Source organism: Zootoca vivipara, chromosome 10, assembly GCF_965207765.1.
Source record: "Zootoca vivipara chromosome 10, rZooViv2.hap1.1, whole genome shotgun sequence".
NCBI classification, from domain to species: domain Eukaryota; kingdom Metazoa; phylum Chordata; class Lepidosauria; order Squamata; family Lacertidae; genus Zootoca; species Zootoca vivipara.
This window is the reverse complement of record NC_142593.1, coordinates 40,165,810-40,193,414: the sequence shown is the minus strand read 5'-3', so window position 1 is coordinate 40,193,414 and position 27,605 is coordinate 40,165,810. Positions and strand designations below refer to the sequence as shown.

The window sequence follows — 27,605 nt, the reverse complement described above, 5'->3', positions numbered from 1 at the left end:
GGGGCTGACTGACTGACTGGAGCGAGGAGTTGTGCGCGCGGCGGGGGAGAAGCGGCGGCAAAAAGGAGCTTTCAAATCCGGGACCCCGCTGGAGCTGCTGCGCTTGGCCGGGACTTGGCTGGCAGGTTAGAGCCACGGTACGCCGGCGCCGCCGCCTCCTCCTCCATGCCACCCCCTCGCCGGACGGTCGGTCGGTCTGAGAGAAGAGGTGGCGGAGGAAACAATGTTTGCGTGTGCGGAGCGTGGGGTTCCGGAGCCAGGCAGGCGAGCGGGCCCGTCCCCGGGGGAAGAAGAGGCAAGAGAAGCCGGGCTCTGAGGCTCCGAGGCTGCGAAGGATCCTCGGCCGGAGCGCGGCTCCCGTAGTTCGGTCTCTTCCCCCCGCCCCCGGCCTGCATCGAGCCCTGGGCATGTGGCCTTTCTCCGTCTCCCTTCCTCTTCCAAGCCGGGGGGGGGAAATAAACGGGACACCAGCTCCGTTGGGCCCCGGCTTGGTCGAGGGGCGGCAGTTGGAGGCAGCAGCTTCGAACCCCCTGCGGGCGCATTGCAAAGGAGCGAGGGTGTAAATATGACAACCTCCAGCGGGAGGACTCGTCCCCGACTTTACCTGGCCATGAAATGGGAGGGGAGGAGGAGGAGGGAGAGCGAAACCTGGGCAGGAAACGCGTGCGCACTCCCGTAGGTTAGACGCTCAGAGAGCAGCGGACGCCTTTCCTCCTCGCGCCCCTCCTACTTTCCTCGGGTCCCGGATCCGAGATTGCCATCTCTGGGGTGTGTGTGTGTCCTATCGCGTGTTTACTCGGAAGTAAGCCCCGCAGCGCGGAGTGGGGACTTCTCCCGACTAACTCTGTCTAGGGGTTGCAGCTGCAAGTCCTCCCGTTTCACCGATCTTCCTTTTCGGTTGGTTCGTTGTACCTTTATCTTTATTCTTACTTTTCTTTTTTGGTACGAAATTGGGCCAAGGGACGTGCTTGGTAGGAGTTTTTAATTCTTCCGGTTTTCTTCGCGCCTGCCTCCCATAATAGTACTATTACGCCAACCGCCGTTTCACCCTGGAGTAGGACCGTCTCCCCTCCCCTTTTCGCTGCTTCTAGCATATGCTTCCAGCGCAATCTGCTTGGATTTCGTTGCATGTCCTTATTTTAAGGCTTCCTTGTTCACAAGTACATGGTGTTCATTATTCTTAAGAGAGCAGATTCATAATGTTGCAGATTTCCGAGATGTCTGAGAAAGGATTATTAATTGCAGTATGTCTTGTCTCTTTTTCCCAGCCTCCTGCCCCACTTCTAGGTGATCTGGATTCTGAACATGAGCTTGGATATTTTGCAACCTGTTGCCTCAGCTTGTGAAAAAAAGGTAGCTGGATGCTGACCTGCAGAGTCTGCTTCGATTGAAAGGGAAAACGTTGACTAAAAGGGAATTGGGATTATAACCTGTCCAGTTGCTTTTCCACTTCAAACACTTCTGAAGCCCACAGAACCCGGTTTATGAACTTTTGAGATACTTCTCCTGCTTCTCCTTAAATTCAGGATATCATCTTGGACTAATTTTTCCCCATATGGAATGGATAATTGTATAAACTTCTTAAATTCTGCATGCTACTTTCAAGAACTGTTTTTGCTTTCTAGTTCAAACATTTCAGTCAAAACAGAGATTGACTTGTTTTGTCAACTAAGTCTAGAAGATTATATTAAATGTAGCTCCCAATTTTTCTAATATTGATGTAGAATTTATGGCAAATATTGCTTTCATTTTTTAGGCAATTTGGAATTACTTTTTACAATGATGTCTGTTTCCTAAATGAAGAGACAAAGAGCTTTATTTTTCATTTTTTAGTGGGTTTTTTTTGTAGTGTTCTGAAGAAGCAATATGGGAATATCCAGATAGCTGCTGTGTGCGGATGTCTGAATCGACTCTTAGAAATGAACTTCATTTTGAATGCAGACTTTGACTTCTCAGTTCTATTCTTTATGTCATAAAAGGTGTATTTCTTTTGGAACTGATGTTTATGATAGTAAGATATATGCGGAATAGGAAAGTCAAGAAGTGTCAGAAGATAAGGCAGCCTGTTAAAACCAGACTTGTCTGACTTTTTTGAAAATAACTTTTTGGAGTCCTTAAATGTGAAGAATGGGTAGCTGATTTCCAATAATCAGCCCTTGTATCGCATAGCTACGGATGTAGTATCTTTAAGGAACTCGGATCATTACTGCAAGGGAAGCAAACTGGAAAACGCAAATCACGGAGAGTTAATGCCAATCTGTGCAGTTCTCTTGGATTTTGTAAGTATTGCCTGAAACTACAATTGTTACAAATATTAATTGTAGGTGAGGTAAACTGTTGAAGGTGTTCCTTTTTTGTTTTGCTTGTTTTAATATTTTTCTTTATCAAAAGTATGAGAGGTATTTTAACACATGAAACTCCATTTAACTATATCGGAACTTACTTGAATTCTAAGAAATACTTACTGCTTAAATTTGCAGTTTCAGCTGATTCATGACTACTTGAAAATGAATCTGATTGAACTTAAATGGACTTGCATCCTATTTAGGATTTGAACCATGTGCAGAAGTGATCATTAGATCAGTGCCAGGCATCTTGATAGTGCTATGATAGTTTATTGGACCAGGATTAAGCCTTATTTCTCTCTGCTTTCTCTACCCCCCTCCTCCTTGATTTTGTACTAATATCTTAGTTTCATGTAAGGTCTGAACCAGAAAACTGGTTAGCTGAATCCGGCATAGCTGCATTAAAGCTTGACAAGAGAGGATTGTAATTGGCCACTAAATATATAATTGACCGTGAGCTGTCTAGATAGAATTCTCATTCTGTTTAGTCTTTTATGTGTATGTAGTAGATATAGTAGTGTTGGTATAGAAACACTTCTGTGAACGTGGAATGCTCTTCCCAGGGAGACTCGCCTGGTGCCTTCATCTTAAGGCACCAGGCAAAAACATTCCTTTTCTCCCAGGCCTTTGTTTAATTAGACAGGCCTTTATTTAACTACCCAATCTATGGCCTTTTAAACTTTGTGTATTCGAGTGGGATTATTGTTTTTATTTGTTACTATGGTATGTATGTAATACTATTGTATGTATGTTATTATGGTAAAATTTATATGTTGTAAACTGCCCTGTGATCTTTGCATGAAGGGCGGTATATAAATTAAATAAATAATAATATGCTAGTCCATAGCCACTTGGAACAATTTTAGATTATTAAAATGGAACCCTCATCCTGCTCAGATCTTCACCTGATATCATTACTTTTTCTTTACAAGAGGATACTGGCATATCCTGTCCCCCAGTGCTGCAGATCTGTGATGCTTTTCTCCTTTTGCCTCTTAAGTGCCCATTAACCTTGTATATAATTTGTTTTGATATTTTACAGAAAGCATCTTTAAAGCCCTAGCTGCCAATATATACAGTGGAACTTTGGTTGTCGAATGCTCCGGAAGTCGAACGATTTGGCTTTCGAACGCCAACAACCTGGAACTGAATGCTTCTGTTTTCGAACATGCCTCAGAAGTCAAATGCCTTCTGAGGCATGTTTCCCCACTTTTTCAATGGATTTTGCCTCGGGTGTTGAATGTTTTGGAAGTCGAATGGTCTTCCGGAACGGATTACGTTAGACAACCGAAGTCCCACTGTATATGATTCTGAAATTGTGCATTGGCCCCCTTGTTGGCCTGGTTAATAGTAGGCCATAAACTACAGCACTTGTGGTTCATTCTTTGCTTATAGCTTCTAGTTTGTTTTGGAAATGCCAAGCTTGGTTTGCTTCCTTCTGGTATGCACAAGAAGAGAAGGGCAGGCACACTTGATCCATGTGTGCTAGCACACTACTTTGTGGCGAGATGTGGTTTGTTTTAGACCATGATTTACTGCTAACATTCAAACTGGCCCAACATCAACTTTTTTTTTGATTATTTGTTGTTATATTTCATCTCCAGAAAAAGTACATACAGTGAGTTGTTTATGCCAAGCATCTGCTGTTTTCTGGTGATGTATAGCTGAACATTTGTTAATTTTGTTGACAAGCCAGTGACAAGTGACTCTGGAAAGGATACAACTCATGAATTAGAAGCAATCCTCTTTGGAAGTTAGACTGGAGAAAACACAAGAGAAAGCAAAACAGAAACTTAATATGCACAGAAGAAATACTGGGCTCATAACAGAAGAGAAAATAAAACATAAACCAAAAAATACCTAGCTGAAATACTGGGCTTATAGTAAAGTTGCATAGTTCTTTATCTAGTTGTATAGTTCTTTATGCTAAGATAAAGCCCAACTTGAAGAATAATTAATCCCCCTTGAACAGGGTTAGCCAAAATTGTGCCCCACTATTCCAGATAATTAGCCATGTGGTCTTAGACTGGTAGCAGTTGTACTCCAGTGTTTGAGAGCCACCATGTTGAATAATATTTACCCCAGGGTCAAATGAGCCTTTGTAGTACAGTAGGGTTGCATCTTATGCGGAGGTTTGGTTCCAGTGGTTCTGCATATACCCAAGCCCAAATGGATAGCAGATGGGGAGGATGGAGGAGAGAGAGAAAGAATTCCTAGTACTCCCAGAGCCAGCACACTGAGCAGGGCTTGCTTAGCAAGCAAAGCGGAGTGCTTAAAAACTTTTTGTGGTGGGTAATCCAAGTGGACCCAGCGTGAAGAAGAACTTTTAATCTCTCTTCCTTGCTTGGATTTCACTTGCACTTACGTGGTGTATGGTTGAAATCAACACAAGTTAAATGTGTTTAAGGTGTGACTGTACTGTACTTTGCAGTGGCTTGTTACTGAACACACATTTGGTAGTTTCATTTTCCTGCTCATTTCAATTGGGATAAATTGGACCCCTGCTATGTTAGGCTGTAATCCTAGCCCCACTTACTGGAACTAAGTACCATGGAATTCAGTAGAACTTGCTTCTGAGTAGACACAGGCTTGCACTGTTAGTTGTTTATTTTTTTAAAAATGAAGATGCTGGAATACTGAAATGGTATAAGAGTTAAGACAACTTCCCCAATAATTGTTGGGTGCAGAAAGCAAAGGCATTCAAGAGCATACTGCAATTCATGATATTGTCCAGGCATGCTGAAATTATAAATTTCAAAATACTTCAAACACCTGCTAGGGTCCACAGCAATCCCACAGGCTTGTGATTTTTGCTAGTGCATTTATGCAGTATGGCTGTGCTAAAGATGTGAAACCCCTTTTGATGATGTTGGGTCCCTTAGTGCTTATGCAGTAATAGTGGTGGCTGGTCTGCACTGGACCAAGGGCTTGGTGTCACTATACATTATAGCAGGGGTGGCCAACTCCCAAGAGACTGTGATCTACTCACAGAGTTAAAAACTGGGAGTGATCTAACCCCTTTTTGGGGGTTCAGGTCAAAGCTGTTGAGTTTTTTTTAAAGGAAGGGAAGCCCTTTTTTGGGTTTAGGTCAAACTTGTTGAGCTTCTTTTAGGAGGGAGGAAGGCCCATTTTTGTTTAGGGCTTCAGGTCATAGTTGTTCAGATTATTTTTAGTGAGGAGGAAAATTTTGAGTGAGCTTTTTTGGGGTACCAGTGATCTAGCAGTGATCTACCGGTAGATCACGATCTACCTGTTGGACGTGCCTGCATTATAGGATGGACAAAAGGTTTCTCTAGTCTATACCAAATAGCATTGCTCTCTTAAGCTTTAGCTTGACTACAGAATATTCTGTTTTAGTTGGCTGTTTAGATCCTCCATTTAGTTTCTTCTCCAGCAGAATACTTGAGTCAACAGAGTAGATTAACTACTTCTAAGTTTATCTTGCTCTGTACCTTATTAAAAGTAAAACTTGGATAGCTTCATTAGGGCAATGAGAATATAGTTGTGTTTAATTATAACATTTTACATTTCCTGCAGGTTTATTTTCAACAGAATCCAGTGCTGCCTCAAAAAATATATAAGATGGACAAAACAACCTAGTTACAAAGTAAGTTACTGATATTTGGCACTATTCAAATCACCTTAAACTCCAGCATATTTACATATGTTAATTCCCCCCCCATTTTTTTGACAATTTAAAACCTTAAATCAGAGATTAAAGTGAAGCCTTGGAGTGAAGATTCTTCAGTGAATAATCAATTCTTTTGATCTCTGTTGATATTTTGCTAGGACTACTTATCTTTGAAAATTCTATTTAGTTAGCTTTTTCTTTGTGTATGCTGATATGACAGTGAATCTCCCCTTTCCTTGTACAGCATGCTCGGTTCAGAGCTCAGTGCAGACATTTCCCACCTTTCCTAAAAGTGCTTGTAGAAATCCCCTGACGATCCTGTGGGTCTTTGGCTAGAGGTCTAATATTTTGACATCAATAGAGTTTTTACACAATTTCTGTACAGAAGTGAAGGATATCTTCATACCTGTGCATGCTAAAATGATTAGCAAGAATTTCAGACTTAATTCAGGCATCAAAAGTAAGAATTTGAATTATATAGTACTGTATGTATATAATGTATGCTGTTTCTTACTACATACAGTAGGTCTTTAATTTTAATTGCAGCTTGAAGTAGAACCAGCTACATAGATTGTATCTTGGTCCTGAACAGGATTTTCTGTAATTTTCCTTCCACAGAAGCATTAAAAAGTGTGCCTCAGAATGTGTGCCGCATCTTACAATGATGACAAATCCTTATAGAAGTCATAGAATGATGGTTTCTGATTATGCAACTGAAACTTTTGTATTATGTAGAAACAATGCCGTGCAAGTTAACTAGTTATCTGTCTTAGCCTGAGTTATTGTGCTCACTTCCCTGGAAGTAAGCCCCATTGCACTCAGTGAGTTCACGTGGTTGCTTTTAGAGTATTAGAATCCCAATGTATGTAAAAACAATTGTTTTCTGGTGTGCATTTTGTAGGCCATGTTGCTTTAGTTATATAGTTTCCAATTTGTTTTTGAGCCCAAATCAATGAGCTAATGTTGACCTATAAAGCAGTACAGTCATACCTCGGTTTAAGTACGCTTCGGTTTGAGTACTTTCAGTTTAAGTACTCCGTGGACCCGTCTGGAACGGATTAATCCACTTTCCATTACTTTCAGTGGGAAAGTTCGCTTCAGGTTAAGTACAGACTTCCGGAACCAATTGTGTACTTAAACCGAGGTACCACTGTAAATGACTTGGGGCCAGGGTTTGAAAGGCTTGTAGAAAATAGTCTTCTGAGGCTTTGTTTTAGGTACCACCACCTTCGTAAAGAAGAAAAGTTGGTGGAAGCATGGCACAAAGCATTCTAGCTGTGGAATTTCCACTTAAGAAAGGTGAGATTGGCCTTATACAGTGGTACCTCGGTTTTTGAATGTAATCAGTTCCGGAAGTCTGTTCAAGTTCCGAAACATTCAAAAAACAAAAACTGAAAGTGAAAGCCTCAAAATGGAAGCCTTTAAACAAAAAAATTAAAATGGAAGCTGCATTTCCTATTCAACTTCAGAGGCGTGCTTGAAAACCGAGGCATTTACTTTCGGGTTTTCGGCATTTGAATTCCGAAACGTTGGACTATGGAGGCTTTCAAAAACCGAGGTACCACTGTATCTGTTTACTATAAGGCAAGCAGTAAAAAAAACAATTCTATTCAGCACAGGTTTTAATGGCTTTGTTTTTATTATGTTTAGATTTGAGCCTGCTCCTCTTGATTCTAAGACTTTAGTATTCCTTCAGCATAATCATAATAGGCTCCAGACACTAATTGCTGGGGAGCATAAGTGGCAATGCTATCACATCTATGTTCTGCTTGTGGTATTCCTAGTTTGGTGGCTTCTCATAGGCATGTGGAATGTTGGACTACATGGGCCTTCAGTCTAATCCAGCAGGGTTCTCATGCTCTTAATCTGGTTTATTGTTTAAATTTGGTTTTATTGTTTCATTTAGCATACAGCCTTGTGGGGGGCGGTCCTTATTAGGGCCAAAACTTTTAAAAACTTTCCTTTCCTTTTCAGTGTTCTCCAAAATCATAGCATGTTCTCCATTGGGGTTTGTAGTTAATCCCTGCAGGTTCTCTCTTTGGCCTGAGTTGAGTGCATAATAAATTGTTCATCCAGCACTTCACAGTATATGCAGCTCCTAACATTGCACAGAACTGTAAATGGTATTTTAAAATGTTAGGCACTGTAAGGATGCAGTACAGTGATGAAATGACTGTTGTTCATTCTAGGATGGTGTAGTTGTGGATTGATAATTAAAAGTGCTACGATTGCTTTATTTTTAGGAAATGTGGTAAAACTCCTACTATAACTAAATTTAGAACAGTGTTTCTCAACCAGTGTGCCTCCAGATGTTTTGGGACTACAACTCCCATAATTCCTGACCACTGGTCTTGCTAGCTAGGGATGATGGGAGTTGTAGTCCCAAAACATCTGGAGGCACACTGGTTGAGAAACACTGATTTAGAACACCCAAGGAGATATGATTTTTATTATAAGTGCATTCTTGTTTCTTACTGACAAAAAAATACAGTTTTGAAACTGCACAATTTGGCCAGTCTTTTATATATGCATGATATGCTTATAAGTGAGTCCTGCTGCTAATCATGATGAAGACACTGCAAATGACAACTGCTGCACGACAAATGCTAGAGAGTGCAAGTCTTTAGCCTGTGAGGTGTCAACAAACAAAATACTGGTGCCAACCTTGGCTTAGCTCCTTGGTCCTGCACATTTGCATGATCCTACCATACCATGGTGCGGCTTACTGTGTGGTCCAAATGAGGCCCACAAGGCTGAAGAGTGGAATAATCATGATTCTTTTTCTACTTTGGATATCTTTTCAGGGCTGTTTCACCTTGTTCTAACCCTGGAGCAAATTAAGTGTACATGGTATGGTCATAAGCCAGGCTCTCCATTGCTCTAGTGTTCTCTGCTATTTCTTTGAACTGCATTTCCTTTCTTATGCAACCCCAGGACTTTATGGCGATGCATTTCTTCTTAATTCTTAGTAACATAACGCTGTTGAAAGTAGTCATTTCAGGATGATAAGTACCTGGGTACTCTATATCCTGAAATTTCTCTCTCTCTCACTCTCACGTGTAATATGGGCTCACCCTATTCTTCTGATTATAAATTGTTTTTTATATTGTTGTAAACCGCCCTGCAATCTGAAGGCTATAAAAATTCAGTAAATAATTATAGAAATTAACTCATGCGGTCATTAACAGCTTTTAAGTGCTTTTCAACATGATCCAACCTCTATGTCTGACACTAATGGAAGTCAGTAGACTTGGAAACACATCAAATATAGCTTGCTGCTTACAAGATGTTAGGCCCCCAGTGCTCCACTGACAACATCTCCATGCCATTAGATAGATACTTAATAGAAAACCTCATCCACTCTTGCTTTTGAATTGTGTAGTGTAGCTGGTGTGATGACATGACAGAGCTGTGGCATTTTCCAGAAAGTGGTGACCTTCAACTCTAGAGCTGTGAGATGCAGTTTAAATGACTGCACCCATGATTGTATGGATTGATGTGGAATAAAATTAAACTTAGGCGACATTCTATTGGGTTGTCAACTTTGATTGTAATCTGATATGCTCACTCTCCCTAGAATTTACAGTTTCTAATGATGAGGACTGTTTTATTTCAAACTAGAAATTAAAGCAACAAAAAACAATTTAAAACTTTTTGTTTATACTAGGTTCAATCCAGACTTGAATTCTGTGAATGGAAAGCTTGCAGAAGGGACTCGATGTAGTGACTGCCCTTAAGAATATGAAGGGTGGGAAGCAACCTGGTTGTCAAATGTCTGTATACTGGGGTGCATTTTAGCCTATGCTTGTATTAAAACTACCACATGAGCTTGGCCTTGGCAGAGCAGAATCTATCAATGTGTGAGTGGCATAGTGAAAATGAGTGCAGATTTTACTTTTTGTCAGTTGGCCAGAGAAACTCGCTGTAAAACTTCCATATTATACTTGAAATCCATAATTAATGAAGTACTGAAGATGAATATGGCTATCAGATATTCAGCCACTGAATATGAACTGAACTGAAAAGGAACTGTCACATACTGTTGCTCAGCAGTTAAGATCATTGTAACCTGTAAAAGGGCTGAGCAACTTTGTTCAGTATTGAGGGTCACATAAAAATGGAAGTTGGAATACATATCTGAAGATTCAGAAAACTTAAAAATGCTAGATATGATGTATATATAGATATAGCACTTATTCTGTGGAAGTCAGGAATTGGTACTGTCATTTGAAAATCCTCATTTTCCTATGATAGGAGGAGATATTCTTCACTGAGTTGCTGCAAAACTGACTTGTGACATGCCTTTTGTGGTAGAGAGCATGCCTCTCTTCAGTTTTTCTGCCTTTAACCTAGCAGACAGGCTAAGCTCAAAATATATATGTCCATATAATAAAAATGTAATAATCTCACACTGCAGTTTGCTTGACTATAGACAAGTAGCAATCCAAAATGCAGTGTATTGGGAGGTGATGGATAGGTAGCTCATAGAGGGATTCCCAGAACAGGCTGCAGTGGTCTTCCAGCTCTGCTAGCTCCTTCATCTGTCAGTCTCAGGGCCCAGAATCCAGATCCACAGGCCAGCTGGTGCTGCAACTGGCCACTTTCCCCCTCTGTGGCTTGTGTTGAAATGTGCTGCTGCCATGTATTGCTATAAAGAGTGGCAGGAGAAATTGCTTCAGCCTGCTTCTGAATTTGTGGTAGCAACAGCAGCACCAGGAGGTGAAAAGCAAGGAGGAAGGCACACAGAAGCAGTGGCTTCTTACGGAACTTACAGAGCAATCCTAACTTTGTCTCCTTACAGGCAAGTCCTGCTGAATTCAGTGGGAATTTCCCAGGTAAGTGTGGTTAGCATTGCACTCTAAGACATTAACATTGCTGGTGTTAAAATCTTCACTGACTCCCAGTTTATTTCAGTGCTTTTCCAAGTATACTTGGTGAATAGCTTTTTAAATTTGTGTTTGTGTTAGCTGTGATTCTTGAATGTTATTGTGGTTCTTACTTTTCACTTGTTAAGTTTCTTTGGGGATATTAAAGTCTTAATGCAAGATACGTGATTAAAAATATATATATCCTACATTTCCCTTCTCTGATAGGTATTTGCCATGAGGTGTTGAAGCCTTGTTTTCACTGATTTGGAGAGACTGGACCTAAATGGCGCAGCATGACTTTGCTCCAGCCTGGCTTAATTTTCCTACTCCACCATCATCATCAAAGGTCTGTTCTTATGGTTCATTACGAGTATCAGCACCAACTTATATGACTCCTTCTCTCTTCTCCCCCCCCCTTTTCCAAAAGGGAGACTAAATTTTGCATTTTTAACAGATTATGCCACCATGATAGTTATTACTATTTATTAAATTTGTATACTGCCCTATGCCCGCAGGTCTCAGGGTAGTTGGCTGCAGCAATCAAATGTAATTTGCCTCTGCTGCCCTAATAGTAAACACCACAATTAACTTGGGAATAATCACCAAAAGTGCATGCCTGGCTCACCTCCTTTTGACGGTAAACTGCATTTAAAATAAGGAAGCAAGCAAACAGGCAAGAAAAGTGGTCAGCTGGTGCTGACCCAATCTTCTTCCAGATTTTTCTGGTTTTGTTTTGTTTTTTGTTTAAAATACTATTGGTATATGCCTCTCTTTGTAAAAATAGTCTAGTTTAAATGAAACATTATTATGATACAAGCATGTTAATAGAATTACGTTTTAAACAGGTAAAATATTGTCAATTGGCCATTATTTTACAGCAGTAGGAATGTAGTGCTCTGTAGCGCTTACCTTCTTGCCTCCCCAAATTGCATTATGGTGCTTATTGTTATGAATAGTTTTCAGCTTATGTATGTTTGCCATAGAGATGTGAAGGCCCGGAAAACCCCCGGAAAAATTGGGGGAAAACCATTTTTTTCGTTTTGTCCTGAAGCCTTTTTTGGTTTTTTCCCCAAAAATTGGAAAAATAAAAAATAGATTATGGAATGTTTTATTTTAACATGATGAATAAAATATTTTAAGATAAGGGGTTCAAATATTTTATAAATTATTTGTAAAAAATATGTATGGTATCAGATTATTGTAATTTCTGTGAGGACAAGCAAGTCCTAGGTTACAAACTGAACTCTCCAATGCAAGAGCAAGATACATTTCTTCCTTTAGGAGGTGCTGTTGTCACCAAAAAAGAAAAAGGTTTCAGTTTTGTTTTTACATGCGTGTGGTATGCATTGGTTCTGTTCCTCTTCACTAGGCCTCAAAGCACTGGAAGAAAATATAGAGCAACAAAAAGGGCCTGAAAGTATATGTGCTGTTGTGGCAATCAGAGAAGTGTTATGATATGAAAGAAAAAAAGAAATGAAAATATTTTAAACATTAAATGCTGTAAAACAGTCTTTAAAAAGTGAAATAAACTAATTTAAGCATATAGTAGTTGCTAAAGTGGTTAACAGACCACACACATCAGTGTGAGGAAATACATAAGGTCTCATGGGCAAAACATGGGAGGTGGAGTAAGCATGTTGCATAGCAAACAGTGATGAATGACAAGTTAAATTTCAGTTCCTGTTTGGATACACTATATTTTTTTAATATGCTAGTTGTGATAATTTTCTGCCAATTAAAATTGTTCATAGTTATATTTTATGTTTCTAAAGTAACAAAATGACTTTCAATCTGGAAAAGAAAAAAGAAGTGCTAATGTAGCATTTTTTTCAATTTCCGTTCCCCCCCCCCAAAACGAAAAAAAACGGGTTTTTTCCCCGAGCTTCAAAATTTCTGGAAATTTTACATCTCTAGTTTGTCACCATAAGTTCTCCGGAGGAAGAACTGTTTTAAAAAGTTTTTTGAAGGGTCATATCCGACCCTGTCCATGTGCAAGTCCAGTGAACTTTACCTTCCTCGCTTTCACCCCTGCATGCCTCCACATATCCTCAAAACCTGCTCTAGAGGGTTGGGGAACTCTGGAGCAGATTTTAGGAAGGCATAGCCCCATTCATGTAATGCTCAGATCTGCCCAATAATTTATTGCTCTTTTTTATATCATTTTTTCACACTAACAGCTACCTAATTTGGGGTTTTGTGGTGTGTGTGTGTAGTTGGCATAAGTGTCAACCCTGTTTATCTCGTCGGCTTGGATCCAGAGATATTTTTTTTTCCACAAGTGGAAAAGTGCATCCCCTTGAACAAAGTAGATCTGCCTGATTTGTCCAGTTTCCCTTTCTTGACTCCTTTGTCCCATTCCACTCTGTTCCAGGGGTCCATTAATCTTCAGTCACAGCATTTGGGTCTAGGGAGGAGTCAGAAAAACAGATGTGTGAGCAGAGTTCCACTCAATGGTCTCTTGATCCTACCCATAGTGTTTTGCTGGAAAAACACTTGATAATTACTGTATTTTTCCATTTATACTATATTTCCCCCTATTTTTTCAAGTTTAAAATTGGGGGGTCATCTTATACACAGATAGTGCATATGGGGGATTTCTTTATTTGGAGTCCCAAAAATTGGAGTTGTGTTATACACGGGGGCGTGTTATACATGAAAAAATAGTGTATTTGACTAGTCAAATGCCCCCCCCCAAAAGATCATCATGGTTTAAAACAACAAGTCATATGTGTGTTAATGTGGACTTTGCAGTGGGCCTGACATCCATTTAGAGACAAAGCTCACCAAGTTCTTGTCCTGCTTTATGCTTTCCATTTACATGCGATTGAAAATGATTAAATTCTCATTTAATCAAATGAGATTAATCATTTGATTAATCATTTGATTAAATTAAAGAGAATAATCAAACTACAAATCAAGCAGCATGGATGACTTGTAGAGAAATAATTTTGCCTAGCCTTCATTTCTTGACAGTTATTGGAGCCTGAACCTATTCACATTTACTGAAATGTGGGACTTGTTTGAAAAGTAAATGTACATTTTAAATCTGGTGTTCATTACATTGGGCAGAATCCAACTTTGTACAAGTGGTGCTCCACTCATGCAATGGGATTTTTACCTTCCTCTCCTCCCTCCTGCAGCTTTCTATCTGCACCCTCAAGTTGGCTCAAGGGTTCAGGACCCTCTGGAAATAAGTTGTGATACCAATAATATGTAGAATAGTTTTAGCTAAAAATGACTTTCTGGTGACAACTTACCCACTTTGAAGTATGTGTGGTGTGTATAGAACAACCCCCCAACAAAACCCAGAAAAGATCTTGCTGTGTAAACCTTCAGGTGAAAATGCCACCTAGATTCTGTTTGCAAGATGTAATACTTCTCTGCCCATGTTCTTTGGTATCAACTTGTTTTCTACCTTGCAATAGTGTAAAGATCAATAATAGCTTGAAAGGTCATAAATCGGGTCAGCAAACTTTTTCAGCAGGGGGCCGGTCCACTGTCCCTCAGACCTTGTGGGGGGCCGGACTATATTTTGAAAAAAAAAATCAACGAATTCATATGCCCCACAAATAACCCAGAGATGCATTTTAAATAAAAGGACACATTCTACTCATGTAAAAACACTAGGCAGGGCCCACAAATAACCCAGAGATGCATTTTAAATAAAATGACACATTCTACTCTTGTAAAAACATGCTGATTCCCGGACTATCCACGGGCCGGATTTAGAAGGCGATTGGGCCGCATCCGGCCCCCGGGCCTTAGTTTGGAAACCCCTGTCATAAATCAACCAAACTTTTAACAACTCACTTTGCAATATCAGCATGTTTGATGGAACACTAGCTCCACCATGTGCTGAAATTGCAGACTGCATGTTTGCACTTAGGTGCAAGATTTCTTGAAACTTGTATTGAAATAGTAACACAAGGTAGCAGATCTTTCAGTGACTTGGTTGATGAACGTTTTGGGTCCCAAGCGCTGCAAACCTGGAAGTGGGTGTTCCAGTTTGCGAACATTATTTTGGAAGCCGAATGTCCGGTGGAGCTTCCCCAGCTTCCGATTGGCTGCAAGAAGCTCCTGCAGCAAATCGGATGCTGCGCCTTGGAAGTCAAACGCTTTGGAAGTTTAACAGACTTCCGGAATGACTTCCATTTGGCTTCCAGGGCATGCCTGTATAGGTGGACATGAGGATGAAAATGCAGGAGGTTACAAATAGTTGGTAGTCTTAGCTGAGCAGTAAAGTGGTACCTTGGTTTAAGAACAGCTTAGTTTATGAACAACTTGGATTAAGAATGCTGCAAACCTGGAAGTAGGTGTTTTGGTTTGTGAACTTTGCCTTGGAATAAGAACATGTTTCGCTTCCTGTTGAGTGTGTACCATTTGTAAATTGAGTCTGCTGCTGCTATGGGAAAGCACGCCGTGGTTTAAAAACGCTTTGGTTTAAGAACAGACTTCCAGAACGGATTAAGTTCGTAAACCAAGGTACCACTGTATAGCTTTGTATAGTGATAGCAAAGAATGGTGCTATAGCAGTATGACTTTGCTACTGTTTAATTTGCCCTGGCTCACAGTTTCTTTTAGAGGTAAATTAAATTTTGTCATTATCTTTAAAAGCCTTTATACTTTCAGACCCAGTTGTTTCAAAAGATTCTCTAGCTTGGCAGGTGAGGTAATAAGTTAGGAGACCCTGTACAGTACTGTGTCTTATCACCATTGTGTAGGTGAGGCTATATGGTAGGACCTTTTTGATAGTGGAGCCTAGGCTTTCAAACTTGCTCACCTAGGAAACCAGTCTGCTGCTCATCTTATAGATATTCTAATAGTTGGTTTAAAATTGTGCTTTGTGAGATGTTTTTACTGTAGAGCAGTTTCATTCTTCTGGTTTGTTGTTGTGCTTATTAGGTTTTTTTGCTGCTTATTTTTATTTAAATAGATGTATATACTTAAAATGCATTTTAATGCATTTTAATGAAGTTTCTTTATCTATATACTGCCTTAGAGGCTTTTTGAAGAAAATAGTGAAAAATATATATGTAAGAGTGATAAATATATGTAAATGCAGAGATGCAAGTACAGACAAATACCAGATATACCTGGCAGCCACAGAACCCAGGTAAAATGGCAGAGTGCTCCTTGTCAATTGCTCTGGAAGTTTATAACGACTTTATCCCCCCCTTTACTCTTGCCCTTTTAAAATGTGGGTTTTTTGGGGGGTGGGTGGTTGTTTTTATTTTGATTATGTATTTTGTGGTTTTATATTTTGATTTTATTCTGAAAACCTCCCTGAGACCCCCGGGTATAGGGTGGTATATAAATTCAATAAATAAAAATACTCTTGGGAATGATTTTAGTGGCTTCAGATTTAGAAAAACTGAAAAGTATTTAAACACCAAACCTTTGCACTCTTGCATGCCAACACAGTAGCTGAAGATGATTTATTTAGTGTTGCTGTTGTAGACCTCACTTAATATTTGTGTTTACTTTTAGTCATCACTGAATTTTGAGAAGCATTCCGACAGCTTTTCATGGACAGAGAATCGTTATGAAGTTAACCGTAGGCGACACAATTCTTCTGATGGATTTGATCCTAGTAGTGGTCGTTCAAATGGAGGTTTGTATGTGTTTAATTCTCCAGATACAGTGTAACCCTATTTTATTTTTACTGTTTTTTAAGTGTTGAGCTGCTCCTAGTTCATAAACCCCTTGAAAAGTTCACTGTGTAAGCTGAAATCGATATGGGTGACTGTATTGGATAAACTGAATACTCCATGCAGCACAACTACAGAACTGCTCTTTGGATGAAGATGAAGAGCCATAGATTGTGCTTCATCCTCTGTATAGCTGTATACAGATTGTGCTTCATCCTCTGTATAGCTATAGGAGGGTGAGCAACACTTGGATGTACTGTATTTTATGAAATTACCACCCCAAATTTACTTTCCAGTATTTGTATATTGCATATTACTACACCAAGAAAAAACAAACTTTTTCAAGGTTTCGATGATTTTTTTTTTTGCATGTTCACCGTCCCTTCTCTAAAAGTTTAAAGAAAATTTCTACATTAAAATCCTATGCTGGATTGCCTATTACCATTCTTTTATGGATGATAGCTTCTGTTTATTCTTTTGAAATTAATACTTCTGCTGCAGCTCACTTATTTCACACCATACTTTTGTCTTTTTTGGATGCTACTCTTAGATTTTCTGAGTGACTAACCATGGAATCTTATTCTAATTTTTAATTTCATCAATCATTTCAATAATTTCAGTTCCTAATTTACAGTTCCACCAAACTTCAGCTACTTTTAGCATGCTGCATTCCCCCCCCCCCCCGCAAAGTAAATTGTTTTGGAAACTGCTTGTAACTTTTCCATTTTAAAATCCTAGGGCATTTGGGAAGAAAAGAGAGAAATGGCTGGCGTTCACAAGGTAGAAATGGCACTGAAAACACACACCACAGAGTGGGATATCATAGCGGAGGTTCACGTGCTCGCGCCAGTAGCTTTCAGTCTGGAAAAAGCCAAGGGTTGCATGAAAAAAATGCACCGGAAAGTGAGACTCTGAAAAAGGAAGACAAGGAAGAACCCAAACAATTTGAAGCTGAAGATTTTGTAAGTTAATCATAATGAATTCATTCACTCGCAGAAGTGAATCATTTATGTGCTTTCATTGAGCTTTAATCAAGACCTCCATTGGTAGAAGTGAACTCCTGACCGTTACTTGACAATGGGAATTTGGTGTCAGTGCTGATAGGTGCTGATCAGGTGCTGATCAGCTACAGTAGGGAGTTCCCATTTGGGAACTTCTTAGGAAAGCCAATCTGGTGAAAGCAGGGGCTTGCAGTCAGTGCTGAGCCCTACTTTCAGCAGGTATCTTAATTTTCAGCCTGGCTTGAGTTATGATTTCAGGGTGGTTCCAGATGATTGACAGGTGAGTGGCCTTGCCAGCCTGTGAAAATGCCAGCCTGTGTGGTGTAGGTGACATCAAGATCTGGTCTGCCAGTAGGATTCTGTTCCCAAACACTGCATGAGATGGAAAGTAAAGATAGCATTTGATATTGCATAGCGATAACTTAGAACCCCAAATCCTTAGGTGACCTCTATTGGTGGTGTTATGTAGATATTAAATAGGTGGGCCAAGGTGGGACACACCCCAGCCCCCAGCTAAGGTGTAAAGCAGGAGCTCCTGAGCATCGTCTGCTGGAACTTTCCTCCTAAGAAAAACCAGAGCTACTATAACTCCATGCACCAAGCTCTGTTTCAGCAACCAAGTCCAGAAGGATGTCATAGCTTGATGGTATCAAAAGCCACCAAGACGTTCAGCTGAAACAACGGGTACACTCCCTCTGTCTTATTTCTGCAGAGGTGATTCACAAATCCAGGCCTAGAGCCAAATTGAAGTACAGTGGTGCTTCGCTAGACGAATTTAATTCGTTCCACGGGTCAATTCATGTAACGAATTTTTCGTCTAGCGAGACATGGTTTCCCATAGGAATGCATTGAAACTTAATCAGTGCGTTCCTATGGGCTCTGGGGGACTGGCGGCGGCGGCGACGGAGCTTGCTCTCTTGGCTCAGGGAAGGCAGGCAGGCGCTTGCTCTCTTGCCTGCCTGCCTTCCCTGAGCCAAGAGAGCAAGCGCTGCCGCCGCCAGTCCCCAAGCCGAAGCGTGCCGGTGCGGGGACTTTTCGCCGGCTGCCTTCCCCTTGGCTTGGGGAAGGCAGCCAGCGAAAAGCCCCGCTTTCTCCCGCTCGCCTCAGCTCGCCTTGAGAAGCCCTGTATGATCCCCGATGTGTCGGGCGGGGTGGGGGGAAAGCGGAGGAAAGATCCTGTGCTTTCCCCCCACCCTGCCTGTGCTTTGGCTTCCTCAGCAAAGGCAAGTCTGCCTGCTTGCCTTCGCCGAGGAAGCGCATGCTGCCGCCGAGCCAAAGCGGGGGGGGGGGGGGGAGAAGTGGAGGAACAGAGGCTTCCGGGGAGTGGGGAGGGCAGCGAGAGCGACGCTGCGCCCCTTAGAACCTCGGGAAGGGCGTCCCGGGGGCAAATTTGCTCGGCACAGCCCCAATCCGGACTCCCCAACCCTTCGGCTAGCTCTAATAAGAGCTCCGGAGCGAGGAGGGTAGAAGTCACGGGGGCCATTTTGAGCGGCAACGTTATTCTAGCAGGGAGAAGCTTCAAGCCGAAGGCGGAGAGCGCTGGATTCTTCCGAAAATAAAACGATTGGAAACAAGACTGTAAGTAACCTCACGATTTGGATTATAAAACAATTTGGATCTGGGAGAGAGGGGAGAAAAGAGGAAGCCACCCCCCCCCACGGCAACAAAAGAGACAGTAAATAGAAACCCGAAGCCGTAAACAGAAGATTTGCAATTCAAAAGGATCCCTCAAAGGCATCAAAGAGAATCTCCCATTTGATGCAGGGTGAAAGGGGAGAGAGAGAGACTGTGGTTGTGAGCCCTGCAGCAAGAGGTAAAGACTAAGAAAAACCTTTCTTTTCCTCGGGAGCCGGCAGCCCAGACAACCCAGTGAGTTGATCAGGATTTATAAGTCAATTTTTATTTCACTTTGTATTTCTGGACTTTGTGGAATTTCTTTTTTTGGTTTAAATGTTTGTGAAATGTGAGTTCGAACTTTATTGTTAATAAGACTTGAAGAATGCAGCCAGTTTGTTAAAATGGAGTCGAGAAAATAAACTGTGATCATATTCCACCCCACGTGACAAGTTTTGACCTTGGCAGGATTGAACTATGTCAACAAAAAAGTGTTCCCCTGAGTTCCAGCGGTCTGTTTTGACCTTAATGTGGGAAACAAGAATAGAGCTATGTCAAGAGGAGACACGACGGCAAGAGTTACAGCAACAATTTCAGATGGTGATGGCAGAATATGATTTTTTAGAAGATGAAGCTTTTGACACTGAAAAAGATGAATGTGAGAATGACAATGATGGTGACTGTGATTTGGAAGGAAAAGATGAAGATGAGGACTGTGATGATTCAACACAAAATGAAGCACACCACGAAAAAAATGATGACTTTACTCTACAAAAAGTTGGATGGAGTGCCCTGCCTTTGAGGGGGGCACGATTGGTATTATTGGAACTCCAGAACGCCCACAGGGAAGAAGGAAAAAATATGCAGAGAAGAGAAGAAATTCAGGGGTCCTGTATGGTGGCCTGGATGGCAAAAGACTATAAACAGGGGGTGGGGTGAAGGGAAAGTGATGTTGTGATTATAAGGATGGATTAACAGGTTTATAACTGGTCTGCTGATTATGGAATTTGCTGGATTGGGGGGGGTGGAGCCGGTAATCGGGGATGTAAGGTTAAATTGAGAATAGTTATAGTTTTAAAAGTGAATGGATTTTGGAAAAATGTGAAAATATGGAGGCTTATAGAGGGAGTAAAAATTAGGCACGGGAAGATAAAATGGGAGTTTGATTTTTCAGTGATTTGAATATTAGATGAAAATGTTAACAATTGATTTATAAGTTGTATAAGATACAAAGGTGTATTTTTATAAAGTAAGAAACTGTTGCAGATGATAAAAAAGGGATGAAAACCGGGGAAGGGGGGGGGGAGGGGAAGCCCACAAAATATGGTTTTACAATTATGAATGTAAGAAAAAATTTTCTGTTTTGTATTGTTTTTTTCTCTTTTTTTGCCCTTTCTTTTTTCTCTTTTTTCCTATTTCTATTTTTCTCTTTTTTTGGTATGACAATAGATGGTTGGATGGATGGCCTCCTGCGTACTGCCCTGGCTTGCTGGAGCTCCCTGGTGGCAGGGGGGGGCTTTGGGGTCAGGGGAGGGGGAGGAGGACAGAAATCCAAGCATAAAATGGACCATCTCTGACTGTTCACATACATGGGATACTTCTGTGGCAGGGGAGGACCCATGTGGGTGGGTAGGAAGGAGGTGGAAAAGGTGTTTATGTATGTACCGTTTTTTTTTTTTGTAAAATTAATAAAAAGTATGTTTTTTAAAAAAAGAGGTTCCTCCGCTTCTCCCCCCGCCGCTTGACACACAGCTGCTTGCCTCGGCAGCTGCCGCCTGGCTTCCCCTTGGCTCGGGGAACACAAAGGGGAACCAGCTGTAGCGCGGAAAGAAGGCAAAGGAAGATCAACTGACAGGCGCTGACAGCTCCTCTTCCTTTGCCTCTTCCCCGCTAGACAAATGCCTTTTGGGATTGCAATCAGAGGTTGACTCGCAGCCGCTTCGTCTTTTTATGGCCACGCTTCGCAAGACGAAGCGGCGGCCATAAAAAACCTATTTCGTCTAGCAGGGCATTTGTCTAGCGAGGCACCACTGTAGATCTTTGTCATTGTTAGCTTGGAGCTGTGAAGTCACTATGAGCTTTAGTGCTTTGAGAGCGACAAGCAATTCTTCAGTAGGGTTGAGAATGAAGGGAAGCTTCTTTTTCTCTCCTTCCAATAGAGGTTTCTCTACTGCCTCTTTCAAACTTGATGGGACCTCACCTTGCCATGAAGAGGCATTCACCATTCCTATTAGCCACTTGGCCAGGCCTCTTGAAAGCTCTTAATTAACCTCCTCCAAAGTCCCACCCCTGCTTTCACCAATAGCCATCTTAGCTTAAATTCTAAAGCAGACTCCTACGTGCTCATCTTGGCTGTTCTCTCCAAGCAGCTGCAGTGATAGAAAGGACCAGGCATTTGGTAGCAGCAGGCATTCCTAGCTGCTATGTTGCTTCTGCTGTCTACTTGGGGGCCATGGTAGTACTGAAGGATAGCCACCTACCACACCCTGAAAAGTGACACTGATGCCATTGCTGTCTGGAGTGGGCCTTTCTTCACCTGTCCTAAAGATGTTCCTGTGGCTACTATGCCAGTTCTGCAATTCTCTCCAGGCAATGGCAACATTTTGAAAGAATGTAGCTGGGTGACAACCATCACTTTGCTTTTCCAGCTGCCACTTGCTGCTTTTGCAGGTTTCATTGAGTGATGCTGAAATAAGATTCCGCGCCCTCATTGGTAAACATCATTTGCCAGATCTGAATCATCTCTCTAAATTGTAATATTTATGATCTGGCACGTTAAAATTTAAATATTGGATATTTTCCAGCAGATCTTAAATCAAACTGTCTTTTGTTTACCCCTTTCTTTTCAGCCATCCCTGAATCCTGAATATGAGAGGGAACCAAACCAGAATAAATCATTAGCTGCTGGTGTTTGGGGTAAGAGCATTGGGCTTTAAATTACAGTAAAGCTTTTTGAGTGTCATTTTGTTAGAAAGTGCGTGCCTTTGAAGTGATATTTATTGTTGCACTTTAAGTCAGCTATAACTTTGTGATGCTGTTTGATTTTTGTGATGCATTTATTGAGCATTGAAAACTATCAGAATAATATGACTGTGCTGCTCATAAGGAGTTATAATATGTGCATATTCACGTTCTTGCACTAAAGATAGCCACCATGTGTTAGCGTTCCTGAAACCATGATGGCTGTGCATTGATAGAGAAAATTTCTGATGCAGTTCCATGGTACCTGGTTATAAACATAAACACTTGTTTTGCTATGATGACCTACAGAGTACAAGGAGAACTGTATCACCTGAGCCTCTTCAGTGTTTTCCCCCTGATTTAAAAAATATCAAAGCAATATAAGATGAAACTTTTGTTTCTTTACAGAATATCCTCTGAACCCAAAATCTAGATCTCCACGAATGCTGGTTATTAAAAAAGGCAGTACGAAAGATTTACAGATATCTGGATTCCCTGTAGCAGGAAATAATCATTCACAGTCAGTCAAGAATGGAACTGGTACAAGTGTCTATAAAGGTTTAGTTCCTAAACCTGTCATTCCACCTGCAAAGGTAAGATGTGTATAAGTAATGTGTCTTGGAGGAGGGGATTGCAGACTCTTCTCTTGTTTTGTAATGTTTTTCACTTTCTCTGTTAAAGCATTACATGTAGGACACATATTAAACCAAAATAAATGTAACCCTGTTTACTCCTTTATCTCTTGTTACCTCTCTCTGTTTCTCATTGCCTTCTCTTTCTCTTTGTCAAAATTTAGATTCTAAGCTTCTCAAGGAAGGAGCCAACCCCTCTCTTCAATTTAATTTTTTTTTTTTTTGCATATATAGTCATGTAGACTGATGGTGGTATATAAACATTTTCAGGTTCTTGTCATAAACATTAAATAATGTAAAGAATTTCGTTTATTAACCTGGTCAAAAATTATTCATCATTTTGATTTATTTAGACAACACAGTGGAAAAGCCAAACAAAAGACAACAAACTTGGCCCTCCATTTCCTCATGATTCTCCATATGGTATTGGAAACTTTAGTGCTTTCAAATCTACTGCTAAGGCTGTTGGATCACAGAATTCAGTGAAAGAGGTACAGAAAAATTGGTTACTTTTTTATTTGGGGTATTTCTAGTTTTGAGAAGCTATGTTTCATGAACTTGTGATTTTTGAGAATTAAATGGAAACCTGAAACTATATTTAAATAAAACAGAAATACTGGCAGCTAAGCAAATGAAACATTGCCATGAAGTTTTTCTTCATCTCAGTATTGTTTCTCCACCATAGTGTAATCGATCAAATTCCTCATCTCCAGTTGATAAACTTGGCCAGCCTCGCTTAACCAAATTGACTCGAATGCGCACTGATAGGAAGAGTGAATTCTTGAAGACACTGAAACGGGATCGAGTGGAAGAGGAGCATGATGGGCAAGAGAAGGTACTACAAATTTTATACAGAGGGTCATGTGTGTTTCATTTTTTACTACAAATGACTTTCAGCTTACATGGGGGCTGCGTTTTGAGGATAGTGCGTAAAGCCAAAATTGTGTGTAGTCAATGGGTTCAGTGGTGGGTGGGATTGCCAGCATCTTCTTTAAGACTTATGATGCTGTGTGATCCATAAAGAGTGATGTAAAATGTCGATAAGGATTGTCTTATATTGGGAATCTACTTAAAGGAATATCTTCCATAGTAAGTGTAGTATATGTTGGTCATCAGAACTTACTGGCTCTATTCTATGTAGCTTAAAATTCAGCTGTTTTAGTCAGTCCTGTACCACACACCAAAAGTAAACAAAGGTACTTTGTGCTTTGCAATTCAGAGATAACAGTCTCATTAGTCACAATGTCTATATGCTCTCCCCAGAAGTGGAGGCAGTGTGCCCCTGAAAGACACTTGCTTGGGTGGGAGCAACAGCAGCAGAGTTCCATTGCACTCATGTCTTGCTTGTGGGTTTTTCAGAAACATCTAGTTGGCTTCTGTGGAAAATGGAATGCTGGACAAGCTCTAGCAGTGCTCTTCTATGGGCTTAACTTCCAGTGGGAAGCAATATGTAGGCTTGTTGCGTCTTTTTATATTCATGCAAATCATGGACAAATCTTTGGAATTTACTCAAATATGTGACTTCTTTAACAGGATGATGATGATGAATTTAATTTACATAACAGCAACAATGGTCATGAAGAGAGGGACATAAACCGAAACTTTGAAAATGAAATTCCTCAAGAAAATAGAAATGCTATAATGATGTCTCAGCAGATCATTCGGTCTTCAACATTTCCGCAGACGGATGTCCTTTCAAGCTCACTTGAAGCAGAGCATCGGTATGTATTATTCCAATTATTGACATGGTTTTAACCTGTTGAAAAATACAGCTTGCTGGAGGGATAGGTATACATCAGCAGCAGGGAAACGTTTTGACCTGGTGGAGCAGAACCATATCTGTCCATGGGCTAACTTTTGACAGGCAGGCGGGACAACCTGTCAGTTGACTGATATCAATTCCCAGTGGAACTCAGTCATGCAGTTGATCCAGTGGGCTTGAACTCGGCGCACATCAGCTGATGGGCAGTGACTTCATCTTGGTTTTCTGCAAGGATCAATCAAGCTATCAGGTTTCTCAGGGGAACAACAGCACAGCTGATTAAGACTGCCCCACACCTGATGTCACATAATGACAGGTGTAGGGCAAGTGTCTCTAGTTTGGGGAAAATAGTATCATGGGCAAAATTTAGCCCCTTGCCTGGCCAAATTTGACTTGAGGACTGAAGGTTCCCCACCCCTTGTATACAAGGTTAAGTTGGCTTACAATATGAATTAACTTGATCATTTTGATTCAGTATTTCACATACTGCACTTAAATAGTATGTTCAGTTTCTTTAATGGAGTTATTGTCATTCAGCTGTATGGTTCTTGAAGCATAGTTTTATTTATATTGTTTTAAGTTGAATATTTGCCTGTGTTGTATCCTAAAGAATGGGTTAGAAATACATTAGATAAGCATCCATGTATAGACCCCCTGTCGTGCACTGGGTTTTCTGATGTATTGATGTGCCACTGTTCTTTCTCGACTGGGAAGAAGAGAGGCATGAAGAAAAAATGGGCAGGGAAGTGAAGCAAACCTTTTACTCTTTCAATCACTTTCTCCAAAAAGTCTTAAGAATGCAAGGTTGTGAGAGCTGGCCAGAAGTTGGATTAAATTGCACCGTTCAGAGCAATTAGATTGGGTCTGGAGAATGAAAGTTGCTGATCTTTTTATAAATGTCCACATTTTTATTTCTTTTGTAAAGATTGTTAAAGGAGATGGGTTGGCAAGAAGACAGCGAAAACGATGAGACCTGTGCTCCGCTAACTGAGGATGAAATGAGGGAATTTCAGGTCATTAGTGAACAGGTGAGAGCGAAAGCTAGCCCTACATAACTTGAGTTTGTTGTGTTTCAAGTGAAATATTCTATTGAGCGGGATAAAAGATGGACATCTTTCTTACACTCCATATTGAAGCATTTCAGTGTTAAAAAAATCAACTAGTACCTTCTTAATGCCTAAGAGAGCCGATAGCTCAACTATTTATGGTGGCAATGGGAATCTTGTTTTCCTATAAGAGCCTGTTTGTTATATACACATTGGTGAGTGTTTTAAATTTCAAGGGCAAGAAGTTTCTTAGTGTTGGTTGACCTCTTATTTAAACTTTTCTCATCCTGTTCCTTCCCTTGGATTTGAGCCTTGAATATTGCAGGGGGGATTTCCAATATTTAGTCTGAGCAAATATTTTGTAAATCTACTGGTTCAGAGATACAGGAGGGGGAAGATGGGTATCTAGAAACTAGGTAATTCCTATAAGAGCATAGACCCCTATTTGAAGGGATGTTTGAACTATTTGAATTGGGTTTGAAATGGGTTACTAATGGTTGCAGAAAGTTTTGTGTCTTCATATTAAAGTAGCCTCCCCCCTCTATCCAGTTCAGTTTTATAGAATCAGGGATGTTACAGTAGAGACAACTTACTGTATATATGCAAACAATATGTAAACCATGCTTAGTTTAGGGGAAAATGGAATTGTAACTAGGGATTTACATCTATGTGCATGGTTCTCTTTAACCTCATACTTTGACTTGAGATGACAGGAATCTAATTACATGCTTATTTTCATGTTTGTTACTAAAAAAAACAATCAAAAAACCCCTGGAAATGCAAGCGTCTACAAAACGTAGTACTAATGCCATTGTTGAATCTTGCGAAGTTAATTTTTGATGCCAAACCTGAAATACACATACTTAACACCTTGTACAAAAATAAATGCTTTTCATTCTGCCATTTTCAGATAGCTAAATTGATTTGTGCTTTAAATTTCAGTTACAAAAAAATGGCCTTAGGAAAAATGGTATTCTAAAAAATGGCCTCATCTGTGACTTCAAATTCAGTCCCTGGAAAAACAGCACTTTCAAACCAACAATTGAGAATGAAGACACGGAGACAAGCAGCAGTGACACATCAGATGATGATGATGTGTGAAGATTGCTAGAGGGTACCTGCCTTGCATCTTGTGCAGTTTGAGAATGAATCGTTCAAAAGAGGGGAGAACTATAATTTTACATAGTGACATGCCCCCTTAGAGGAAGGATCTTTTGGACTCCTCGTGAAGGAACCTAAGAATGTTGTGTTGATGAGCTGTGTTGAACATGACTATAATTTCTGTAAATGAATGTTGTAGAAATGAGGACTTTGCCCCAACATTGACTTTCTTCATCACTGCAGCATTTCTCTGATGAGCAATGTGACAATGTAAGAGATGAGATTTTCTCATTTAATAATAATAAAAAGATTATGTAATGTTTGGCAAAGTTTTTGTCTTAAAACTGCAGGTCTAAGGAAAAGGGCAGCTTGACACAGTGTGTTGCTTACTGAGACTGATTTCTTCTACAGTGGGAATCTACAGTTTTCACTTTGTGCACAGACAATAGACAATATAGCATGTTTGCTAAACAAAAAAAATATGACATAAGTGCACTAAGACATCCATTTCCTGAACTGTTGTAATTGTTCCACATACCAGTAATTCTCTAGCAGTTTGTACTACAGTAATTATGAAAAGACTTGCTTCAATTCTAAACTTCACAGAACTGGTGTAAATCAAAAGCTTTATTTGGATGCTGCAAGACCCAGGAATCTGGATCCTCCACAATGAGTGCTGATTCTTTGTGGGGAAAATAAACATTATTTTGATAAATTACTCAGATGCAGAAAGCTTATTTCTCTGACTGGATCCATCTTAACACATGCAAAATAAAATGTCTTCACTTAATATCTTGGAAGGTAACATTGAAGATACTTGTGTATACCTTGTGGTTCTTTTAATTATCCAGGGTTGCTGCCTCCACACTTCAGAGAATTAATTCTAACTTCTGGCTTGTGTTTCTGCACAAGAAAGGTTTTTTTCCTTTAATGTAAGGTAAAGGGACCCCTGACCATTAGGTCCAGTCGTGACCGACTCTGGGGTTGCGGCACTCA

At 40.5% G+C, this 27,605-nt stretch overlaps 1 protein-coding gene across 6 annotated transcripts; it reads left to right on the top strand.

The window, feature by feature from the left end:
• GPBP1 (GC-rich promoter binding protein 1) lies at window positions 1-27,327 on the top strand. Of its 6 annotated transcripts, none has more exons than XM_060280285.2 (14): window positions 1-125; window positions 1,269-2,279; window positions 5,883-5,952; window positions 10,778-10,811; window positions 11,070-11,190; window positions 16,332-16,455; window positions 17,231-17,454; window positions 21,957-22,023; window positions 22,477-22,661; window positions 23,054-23,191; window positions 23,386-23,535; window positions 24,234-24,421; window positions 25,388-25,490; window positions 26,451-27,327. In XM_060280285.2, exons 5-14 carry the CDS (start codon window positions 11,128-11,130, stop codon window positions 26,607-26,609), a joined length of 1,401 nt encoding a protein of 466 aa, XP_060136268.2. In that variant the 5' UTR covers window positions 1-125; window positions 1,269-2,279; window positions 5,883-5,952; window positions 10,778-10,811; window positions 11,070-11,127; the 3' UTR covers window positions 26,610-27,327. The 6 variants fall into 6 exon arrangements, with proteins under 6 accessions (XP_060136268.2, XP_088509081.1, XP_034956529.2 ...); XM_088652955.1 differs by having other exon boundaries at window positions 1-137; XM_035100638.3 differs by lacking the exon at window positions 10,778-10,811.
• The last annotated feature ends 278 nt before the right edge of the window (window positions 27,328-27,605 follow it).

What these genes read in the sequence shown, in the direction of transcription:
- GPBP1 (XM_088652957.1), top strand. Translation starts at nt 11,128, where the DNA reads ATGGCGCAGCATGACTTTGCTCCAGCCTGGCTTAATTTTCCTACTCCA. An exon ending in TAGTGGTCGTTCAAATGGAG is followed by an intron (nt 16,456 to 17,230) that starts GTTTGTATGTGT and finishes TTAAAATCCTAG; the next exon opens with GGCATTTGGGAAGAAAAGAG. An exon ending in AATTTGAAGCTGAAGATTTT is followed by an intron (nt 17,455 to 21,956) that starts GTAAGTTAATCA and finishes CTTTCTTTTCAG; the next exon opens with CCATCCCTGAATCCTGAATA.